The sequence below is a fragment of the Marmota monax genome, unplaced genomic scaffold, assembly GCF_021218885.2.
Source record: "Marmota monax isolate L192 unplaced genomic scaffold, Marmota_monax_Labrador192_F-V1.1 WCK01_AAM20220418_F8-fsc00053, whole genome shotgun sequence".
NCBI lineage: Eukaryota > Metazoa > Chordata > Mammalia > Rodentia > Sciuridae > Marmota > Marmota monax.
In genome coordinates, this window is record NW_026693153.1 from 8,753,987 (window position 1) to 8,765,601 (window position 11,615).

The 11,615-nt window shown below is 35.6% G+C and overlaps 1 protein-coding gene across 1 annotated transcript in view; it reads left to right on the top strand.

Annotated features, from left to right (window-relative positions):
• Positions 1 to 7,721, top strand: part of LOC124100024 (spidroin-2-like) — a 34,001-nt gene extending 26,280 nt beyond the window's left edge. The window contains exons 4-5 of the mRNA XM_058582919.1: positions 6,275 to 6,346; positions 7,578 to 7,721. Coding sequence (XP_058438902.1) covers positions 6,275 to 6,302 — 28 coding nt within the window. The 3' untranslated portion in view covers positions 6,303 to 6,346; positions 7,578 to 7,721. The remainder of the gene's footprint in view (positions 1 to 6,274; positions 6,347 to 7,577) is intronic.
• Positions 7,722 to 11,615: the final 3,894 nt, after the last annotated feature.

Below are 11,615 nucleotides of genomic sequence, written 5' to 3' on the forward strand. Positions count from 1 at the left end.
TGAAAATACCTTAAAAATGCAAATGTTTTTCATCAACTGCTCTAAGGGAAAGAGACTAAGAAGTTTAATATATTCTTATTTTTTTCCCTATGGAATTTCAATCCCATGAAAGTGAAGGAGTTTCAAAAAAAGATTTGCATTTAAAAAATATTCTTGGTGTTCTGCTTTCCTGGTGATCAGCTTCTTTGCTGAGTGGGAGTAGGAGAGAACTTGAGAATTCGTACTTATTTTGTATTTTGTATTTTTTTAAATATTATCTGATATTTGCATAAGCATGGGAAAATTTGTATAAAATGCAGTGACACAAAGTGAGAGCAAATTGTCACGGAGTTATGAGCAGATTGGAATGAGAGGTTAATTCTAACATAAATTCTCAAAAGCTGTTAGTTTCTGAAAGTTTGGGCTAGTCTTCAGGCATTGTAGGATTTTTTCTGGAGCACCCCCAAAATGTCACCAAGTATATCTTTCAGTTTATTTTTATATGGCAAAGTACAAATTAGTATTTTTATGTATTCAATCTCAACCTAGACTTTCTTCTTGCTCCACAGAATTCCTAGAACATTCTAGAAAAGGGAACACAATCTGATAGAAAATTTCTGTCATCCATTTTTATTTCATTTTTTCTTAACAATTGTAATTATATATGTGAATCACATATTACACAATTGTTTCCTTAATAAATTCTTTTGTGTTGTTCTCTTGTTGTTCCATGTGACAAAACAGTATATTCCTGATTTAGATCGTAAGTTTTTTTGAGAGTAGTGATAATGTTTAATACTTAAAGGCATTTGTTTATTTGTTTGAAAATTTTAAAAACATCTACATTTCTTTGGGTCTATGGATTAATGTGGTAAATGATTAAAGATAAGATAGGGAACTAATATTTCTACTTGGTCACTTTATGCCTTACACTTGATAGTCATCCTTTCTCATCTAAGGAACCTCTGATGTCAGCACCATTACATTCATTTCAGTGAAGAAGAGTGAGCGTTTAAAGGAATTTACCAACTTGTGCAATGTCGCTCTGCTAGGACACAAGGAAGCTAGAATGAAACCCAGATCTGTAGCTTTCCAAAGTCTTTCTCTTCTCTTGTCATAAATTTATAGATTTTTATAAATGTTAGACATCTATATGCTATAATTTTGAGTTTATTAAACAAATCTTTGTGTCTCATATGTTCATTTGCTCATCATCTTTCACCTGTCTCAAACCCCAAATTTGTAACCCTGGATTACTGAGGTATGAAGTAAGAATATTTGTCAACTAGAATAGAAAAAAAAATAAAAGAACATTTCTTTCTTGATAGTCACAAAAGCCAACCTAAAACAAACTTCGAAATCCCCCCTCTCCCTCCCAGAGGTTTATGGTGGGGTGGAGGAAAGCATCATGGTGAGTCCTCATCCTACACACTGCCTTAGCCTGGCCAGACAGACCAAGGAGCACTTTCTTCCAGCTCTGAGCATCAGAGCAGAGAACATTGGATGGGGCTGGAACTCTGTGAATGTTTCCTGCTCTCTAAGGGACACTGGTTTCTCATCTGCCAGCTCTTTCCAATGTGTCCACCCTCATGAGGAAAGCTGACAACATCATTTCCTGTTTGGCTCTGCTGTGCTTCGTCTAGAGGGAACTTATTTATGTTGTCACCTTTCTCCCTTAAGCACCCGTGCCACAGGCAGGGATGACACTGGGGAAAAGGAAGCAAGAGGAGAGGACAGGACATGGAAAGGAGGTAGGACACTGTGTCTTGATAAAGCCTTTTTAGCACATCCTGGAAAGGAGTAGGAAAATACCTTAGAGTTGACCCAATGTACCTGAAACTGCTCCAGATTTTTGTGATCAAGGGACTAGTTCCTGGGCTGGGAGGGGAGAAGGATGTGTCCTCAGAGAAGGTGAAATGCAGTGACATAATCACTTTGGCTTAGTCTCTGCCAGTTCGGTTGGCTGGCCAGAAACCTTTGCTCTGTGTTGTTTTCTGGTCTGTTCTAGAATTTATGGTTATAGGAATCCCCTCTGACCTTTTATTTATCCTTTTTAATTTATGTATTCCACTTAACTGCTGACACCTATAGATACTATTCAGTTTTCTTAATACCTTTGGAACCAAGAAAACAAAAACAAAAACAAAAAACTGTGATTGACCTATTTGATGAAATGAGCCAAACCCATACAAGAATATGTATATACTATATACATGCACACACACTCACACATTTATTTCACAGAATTTTCTGTTGCTAAATGGAGTTTATTTTGCTATGTGAGAATCAAATTAGGAGTTTTCTAGAGTTGGGTACTGTGAGGAACTGAACTTTATCTAACCTTCTTGAGGAATGTTGAAGAAGTTGATGGATTATGTGTCTTACACACACTATTGGGGCAACTGTAGGAAGTGCTGGGGAGCAATTAGCCAGAATAGAGTAAGCCTGATTAAGAATTACAGAAAACAGAATGTCAGAGTGAGCTCAACATAATAACTAATGCACACTGAATAACTGATGTTTACTAAAATTATAATCATGGATTGTAGCTTTAACTTCATATGAATAAATCTGAATACACATTATATCTTTGTTGCCACTTGCTAGATACTCTAAGAATTCAAGTATTTTGTTTAGTTGGTTTTGCTGAGTAATAAACTTGGTTAATTCTGTGTTTATGAATTTTCCTTTTCCTTTGGGTTTTAATCCCCCCCCCCCCCACCAAGGGATGTGGAATAAAAAACATTTTAAATTCTGGTTTGGAAATTGGATGCACCTTGAGCTCAAATTCCCTGTTCTACAACTTACCAGCAGGAATATCAGGTAAATCTTAATCTTTCTGAGTTCCAGTTTTATCATATGTAAAATAAGAATGGTAATAGCTACCTTGCAAGATTGTTTTAAGGATTAGAGATATTATCCAAAGCCTCCGGTATATAATGCTAAATGCTCAGGTATTCCATAAATGAAAGGAATACTGCTTATTACAAGTTGAATAAATTATACTTTTGGGGGGGCAAGGAATACATGCCACCATTTAAATTAAAAATTGCAAAGATTTATTATGAAATAAATGTTTATGGTAGAATATTAAGTGCAGGTTACAAAATCTGATGTATTTTAGAGCTTATATATAGTCCTATTTAGATGTGATATATGAAACAGGAAGAGCCATCCTGCAAACATTTTTAGGGTCCCAAATCAATGTACCAAGAGGGGTGGATGGAGAATCCCATCTCCTGATGAGCTCTAATAAAGTTATAAACATTTTTCCTCAGATTTTTTGGCTATAAAGTAGTAAATCTCTATTTTTACAACCAGTTTTATCAGTGTGTTCTGAAAAAATTAGCTGTTTTAAATTTGAATTAAAACATTTTTTTCTTTAAGTTTTCTACCTTTTGAGACTTCCAAAATTTAAATTAGGAAAAAGAATCTTAAATAATAACTTATTAATCTTTTTTTAATATTTTTTTTAGTTGTCAGTGCTTAGTGTCTTTTTATTTTATTTATTTACTTATATGTAGTGCTGAGAATCGAACCCAGGGCCTCATGCATACCAGGCAAGCGCTCTACCACTGAGTCACAACTCCAGTCTAAGTTATTAGTCTTAACATAGTCAATAGTTGGTGTGATTTGACGGTAATTAAAGGATAGTTTCCAAGAACTATTGAGTACTTATTTCCTATCTTCCTTTCACACCCTGATTTCTCACCAATCACTCACCTAAAACTCCCTGTGCAAGGCAGACACTTGCAACATACTTTAAGTGTGTTTCAGCCACAGTGATTGCTGCCTTGCAAATTAGTAAAATGCATGCAACTGCCTTTTGATCATCTCAATTTCCGTTGAACTGTTTGTTGACTATGGCGTGTTTACACAAAAATATCACAAAATAATAAAAATAAATAGTATTCATTTACTTGGAATTTAGGGGTGGCTATTTCATTTCTTTTGCATAGTGTGATCACATATCATTACTATTCCTCCTGTGATTTAGGGTCCTATTTTGGTTTAAATATGTGGTGTTCCCCCAAAAGCTCATGTGTGAGAAAATGCAAGAGGGTTTACAAGTGAAATGATTGGGTTAGGAGACCCTTAACCTAATCAGGGCATTGATCCACTGGTAGGGATTGACTGGGTGATAACAGTAGGCAGGTAGGGTGTGGCTGGAGGAGGTGTATCATTGGAGGCATGCCTGTGGGGTATATATTTTGTCCATGGTGAAGAGCTCTGGAGCTAGCATTACCCACCCTTCACCCTTCCTGATGCCATGCCCCCAGCTTCTTTCCTCCACCACATACTTCTGCCATGATGTTCTGCCTTGTTTCAAGCCCTGAGGAATAGAAATCTATGGACTGAAACCTCTGAAACTGTGATCCCCCAAATAAACTTGTCCTCCTCTAATTGTTCTTGTAAGGGTTTTTGGTCACAGTGAAGAAAAAGCTGACTAAAACACTGTACCCCAGGTACAGGGCCTGGGGTGGTTGCTGTGACTAAACTGACCATGTGGTTAAGAAGATTTTGGAGCTTTTTGGAATTTGTGGGAGGAATTTTGGAACATTTAGAGATGCAATCTGGAAAAGTTTTAGATTGTTGTAAGTGGACCTTCATGCTGGGGGCTCAGAATACTAGAATGCTGGGAGGAGTGTAGACAGAAAAGCAGTGTTCATGAGGTTTCACAGGAAAAGGAGGTCATTCCTGTTATGTTCTGGATAAGAAATTGTCTAAAGTTTGACCATGTTCTGAGACTCAATGAGGTTCAATTTAAAGGTGATGTGCTGGCAGTGATGGACTTTTTAATGTAGAAGAAATTTCTAGGCATCATAGCATTTAAGCAATGGCCTGGATATTGTTGAGGCTTTTAGAGAAGTTTATTGTGATAATCAGAAATAGAATGCAAAACAGAAAGATTTGAAAAACTTGCATTAGCCATAAAACTGCTAGTAAAACTGGGGCTGAGGAAGGTATGGTTGTTAAAGACATTACACCACTAAAGAAATTCTAAATACTTTACCAAGAAATAATAGTAAAGTTGCCTTGAAGGCATCAGGCTCAATGGTTTCTCCCTTGAGAAGAGAGCAGTGGGGCACCCTGTTTGCACAGGGCAGCCTAGTAAGTTTTTCACAATCCTCAGACACCCTGCTACTCAGAGGCTGCCACAGCTGTGGTCCCTGAAGGCTTGGCTGCTGCTGGAGATGGTAGAAGACCCTGGCAGCAACCACATGGTACCAGTTCTATAGGAATGCAGGATGCAAGAGTTAGGGGGTCATAGAGACATCCACCAAGATTTCAGTGAAGGCCAGGGAGGCCAGGCAATGTGCAGCAGGGTCAGAGTCACTGCAGACTGCCCCTGAAAGGGCAATGCAGGGAGAAATGAGGAGGAAGCTGAAGCTGCAGTGGAGACACCCAAGATTAAGAAATGCCAGTACCATGAAACGCCAACCAAGGAAAGTTGCAGGGATTGAGCAAAGACAACAGAGAGGTCATGTGAGCTGCAACCAGCAATGCCATAGGGTGGAACTGCACAAGCCATTTGGAGAGAACATTAGGATGCCATGTGCTTGAGATGCTGGACATAGAGTTACAGAACTTGTTTGCCCAATTGGACTTTGATCTTGCTTTGGTTCCAGCCCTTCTTTCTATGCCCCTAATTATCCATTTTGGAATGGAAATATTTACCATATTCCTTTTTAAAATTGTTTTGGTTACATGAATAGAACCCAGGGGTACTTAACCACTATGTCACATCCATAACCCTTTTTATTTTTTATTTTGAGATAGGGTCTTGCTAAATTAGCTAGGGACTTGCTAAATTGCTGAAATTGTGATCCTCCTGCCTCAGCCTCCCCAGATGCTGGGATTACAGGAGTGGGCTACTGCACCTGGCTGTTCCTATATATATTGGATATATGTAATTTGGTTTTTACAGGGACTTATGCTGAGTGTTTGCCTTGAGTCTCAGTGAAGACATTAAACTTGATTTGCATTTGTCTAATTACTAGAGATGTTGAATATTTTTTCATTTATTTGTTGATCAAATGTATATCTTCTGAGAAGTGTCTGTTCTGATCCTTAGCCCATTTATTGATTGGGTTTTTGGGTTTTTTTGGTGTTAAGTTTTTTGAGTTCATTATGTATCCTGGAGATTAGTGCTCTGATGTGTGTGTGGCAAAAATTTGTTCCCAAAATGTAGGCTCTCTTTTTACATCATTGATTGTTTCTTTTGCCAAGAAGAAGCTTTTAAGTTTCAGTCCATCTCATTTATTAATTCTTGATTTTATTTCTTGTGCTTTAGGAGTCTTGTTAAGGAAATCAGGGCCTAATCTGAAGTGATGAAGATGTCATCTCATGCCAGTCAGAATGGCAGGTATCAAGAATACAAACAACAATAAGTGTGGGTGAGGATTTTGGGGAAAGGCACACTCATACATTGCTGTTCGGACTGCAAATTAGTGCAACCAATCTGGAAAGCAGTGTGGAGAGTCCTTAGAAAACTTGAAATGGAATCATCGTTTGACCCAGCTATCCCACTCCTTGGTCTATACCAAAGGACTTTAAAATCAGCATATTAAAGTAACACAGTTACAACAATGTTTATAGCAGCTCAATACACAATATCTAAACTGTGGAAGCAACCTATATGCCCTTCAATAGATGAATGGATAAAGAAACTGTGATATATATATATATATATATATATATATATATATATATATATATATATATATAGATAGATAGATATAGATAGATATAGATATAGATATATCTATCTATCTCTCTCTCTATATATATAATAGAATATTAATCGGCATTCAAAGAGAATAAAATGGCATTTTCAGGTAAATGGATGGAGTTAGAGAATATCATGCTAAGCAAAGTAAGCCAATTCCAAAAAAAAAAACAAAGGCCAAATGTTCTCTCTGATAAGTGGATGGTAATCCATACTGGGGACGGGGCATGGGAAAAATAAGGAGGAACTTTGGGCAAATAGGAGGATGGGATGGGGAAGGGGCATGGGGGTAGGAAAGATGGTGGATTATTACACTGGGTACATGTATGACTGCACATATGGTACGACTATACATTGTGTACAACCAGAGAAATGAAAAATTGTGCTGTAATTGTGTACAATGAATGAAAATACATTCTGCTGTCATATATACCAAATTAAATAAATACATAAATAAATAAATAAGTTAATGAAAACAAAAAAGGAAACAAACAAAAGAAGACATTAGATTTAAACTTTTGGAACTGTTGAGACTATGGGGTCTCTTGAAGTGGACCAAATATATTTTGCATTGTCAGATGGGAATGATATTTTGGGGGTCCAGGGTGGAATGTTATGGTTTAGATATGTGGTGTCCCCCAATAGTTCATATGTGAGACAATGCAAGAGGGTTTAGAGGTAAAGTGATTGGATTATGAGAACCTTAACCTAATTAGTACTTAACATAATCATTGATCCACAAATTAACTGGGTTGTAACTCTAGGCAGGTAGTGTGTGGCTGGAGGAGTGGGTCACTGGGGCATACCATTGGGGTATATATTTTGTCCATGGTGAAGAGACCTCTCCCTCTTTCTCTCTCCTTTCTAGTACCATGTCCCCAGCTGCTTTTCTCCATCCCACACGTCCGCCATGATGTTTTGCCTCATTTCAGGCTCTGGAGAATAGAGTCAGTCATCTATGGATGGAGACCTCTGTAACTGTGAGCCCCCAAATAAACATTTCCTCCTCCAATTGTTCTTATCAGGTCTTTTTGGTCACAGCAGTGAAAAACCTGACTAAAACAGGTCCCAAACAGAATACAATAACTATGATCAATATGTAAATGTTTTTTCCTAGCAAAGAGAAACTTTAAATAGTACTAATTTTAAAGTTCCTTATGACCTTATCATAAAAGAGCTTTCTATCTGAATTTTAGTATGCTATGCAGTCATAAGGTCTTTGCAATTACATTGTGAAAAATCATTATTTTACAGATCAAAAAATCTAAGATCCAGAGTAGTTATGGACTGGGGGCTAAGATGAACAGGTAGCAAGGCAGGAGCTTTAATCTAGATCATCACCTTGACTACCAACCCAGAACTCTTTAAACCAAATAGTGAGGCAAGTATAAAACTCCATAGAAACCACTTTCCTGATCAGCATTTTTTTGTGGCAAATTTATTTACTTATTTAATGAAGGGTGACACAGATGTCAGGTATTTATGATAACATTTATGACCACCATTTTACTTTCTATTTCTGAATTTGGCTTTTGAAAATTCTACATATAAGTGAGATAATGTGGTATTTGTTTTTCTGTGTCTGTATTTTTTTTCTTAGCATAGTGACTTCTGGATTCATCCATGTTAGAAATAATCTCATCTTTTACCTCTCCAGAAATTTTAAAAATTCACTTCTGCCCATAGTTTAACTAACGTCAGCTAACCAGAGCTGCTGATTTCTAATCTCTCATATTACTCTGCCTAATAGCATAGATTTCCTTGCACATTGTCATGATGATTCTCCAATAGAAAAAAGGAGGTGGGCATCTTCATTATATCATTTTATACCTTTGTAGATTCACATGATCTTTAAGACCCATGGCTTTAAGTATAGATATTTTAAGTTTGTAGTGCATTAAAAAATGAATTTTATTTCCTGTGTGGTGAATTAATAGTTAACAGTTATTGAGAATAGACTAGCCCAGGATTTGTTCTATGTATTTCATGTTTATTAACTCAAGTACTTAGACAAGCCCAAAACATATATGAATTCCTGGTAAAATAATCTTTTCTAAAAAAATATTTTTAGTTGTCACTGAATCTTTTATTTTATTTATTTATTTATATGTGGTGCTGAGGATCAAAACCAGGGCCTCACACATGCCAGGCAAGTTCTTTCCACTGAAACACATGTCCAGCCCCTGATAAAATAATCTTTAGGTTTTTTATTTAAAGCTCCATATGCCTGTTAAATAAAATGAGAAAAATAATATCAATTACCTAGAAAAATTATCTGGCATCTGATCTAACTAGTTAACATTTTGACATATTCTTATATGTGTGTGTATGTTTTATAGACATACACACTTACAGTTAAGACAATACTCTATACTTTTTTAACGACATACACAATTTTATGATCAATACTTCTTGACATAAAGATATGAGCTGTAGATTAGTTTGGAGGAAGGAGCGATAGCCACAAATATTCTTTTTACTGAAGAAGGATCCTTTTCCCTTTAGAAGGGTTACAACTTCTCACTAGTCCCATATCCTCAGAATGTATGAGAAAGATGCTCAGTGGCACTGACAAATAACAACTTGGGAGGAAATGGATAAATGTAATTAGTCTAAATCTTTTTTTTTTTTGGTCCACTTTCTGTTATTTTGAAGAAACAAATAAAAAATCTCTGTATTTCCATGAACTATATCATTAAGCATACACTTGTCAACATTTTCTGAAGGGTGATTCTTATATGAAAAGGGGCATCCCTAGTGCCATGGGAAAAATAACAAGTGGAAAGAAGATCTATGCTTGGGACTCCAAAAAGAGCTCTTTTGTTGATAGTTCCTATTTCATATTACATGAAAATATAGAACAGATAAAATGGTAAACTACTATAAAAAGCTTTCATTAAGAACTAATACCTTTCATCAACCCCAGCATAGAAAAAGACTGCAGGGCTCAAAACTAATATTTTGGAACAACAGGTGGGAGAGATTCTGATTGTTTTGGAGTATGTCATAAGGAGCTGAGAGATATCTTGAAGGTTTTATCAGAGTTAAGTTTACATATCTGGAAAAGGAAGAAGATATAATAATCATTTGAGTTGAGTTTTCATAGCAATCTGGATTAAACACATGGTGAGAATATAAGAAACCAGCTGGGAACCCTCTGTCTTGGGGCTGATGCAATTGGTAAATTTTATGCACTTTTTTTATGGTACTGCCAATTGTGGGTGATTTAGTTATAATGGAAATTTTTATAAAAGTGAATAATACCATCAATTATTAATAAGGAAATCAAAGGTGGACAGACATTGAAAACATCTACTAAATTTATCAGAGGAGTTCATATAAAGGCAAGGTGATTTAATGTTACAGATGAGAACCTGACATCTTGGTGACCCCTTAGTTTTAATGTGAGGCTAATGTTAACCAATTTTTAGTTATTTGGGGATATCAGTTACACATGGAATTAACACTTCATATTAATGTAATAAAATATTTAAAGTAAAGTTTTTTTCTGTTTCTGGACATTTGTAGTAGTTTTTAGTGCTAATTCTAGAAGAACTTTAGATGCCCTCAAAGCATTTGATAAAATTCATTGTATCTTCAGGATAAAAATTCTTAACAAATTAGGTATGTAAGAAGCATACTTCAACATAATAAAGATCATATATGAAAAACCCACAACTGGTATAATAGTGAATGCAGAGAAAATTCAAAGTTTTCCTCTAATATTTGGAACAAGACAAGGATTCCCACTTTACTCATTTAATCTTGTACTGAAAGTCTTAGCCAGAGCAATTAGACAAAAGAAAGAAAGAAATCATAACCAAACTAGAAAGGAAGAAGTCAAATTGTCTCTGCAGAAAACATCTTATGTGTAGAAACACCTTCAAGGAAGACATACAAATGACCAACAAGTATATGAAAAACTGCTCAACATCACTAATCATGAAACACTGCTCAACATCACTAAATCACACTGCATATCTTCTCACCTCAGTTAGAAAGCCTGTCATAAAAGCAACAATAATAAATGTTGGTGAGAATGTGGAGAAAGGAGAAACTGTGTATACTGTTGGTGGGAATGTAAATTAGTATATGGAAAACATGGAGTTTCCTCAAGAAACTAAAAATGAGCTATCATTATGACCCAGTTATATTGGGTGTATAATCAAAGGAAATGAAATCAGTATGTCTAAGAGATATCTGGAGATATCTTCCCTTTCATGTTTATTGCAGAATTATTTACAATAGCCAAGATGTGGAGTCAATTTAGGTGTCCGTCAATAGATGAATGGTGTATTTGCAAAGTGGAATATTTTTAGCCAGATAAAAGAATAAAATCCTGTTATTTGTGGCACGAGGATATTATGTTCAGAGAAATAATCCAGACACAGAAAGACACAAAGCATATGCTCTTATATGTAGAAGCTAAAAATGTTGATCTTAGAGAGGTAGAAAATAGAATAGAGGTCACTAGAAGGAAGTATTGGTGGGGGCGGGGAGGGGGTGGAAACAGAGAAGGGTTAGTTACTGAGTACTAAAACACAGCAGGATTAAATTCTGATTTTCAATACTATAATAGGGGACTACAGTTAACATTAATTTTTTGTGCATTTTGAAATAGTTATGAGAGAATTTTTAAATGCTCTCAACATGAAGAAATAATAAATGTTTGAAGAGATGGAAATGCTAATTACTCCGATTTGATCATTGCACATTGTATTCATGTGCTGAAACATCTCACTGTACCCTATAAATGTGTACAATGATTATATGCCAATTAAAAAGCATTGAAAATTCTTCAAATGGAAATTCTAGAATTTAAAATGATATAATTAAAATTAAAAGCTGAATAGATGCTGATTAGATGTAGCTGATTTAGATATTAATAAATGATTAGAATCAGAAA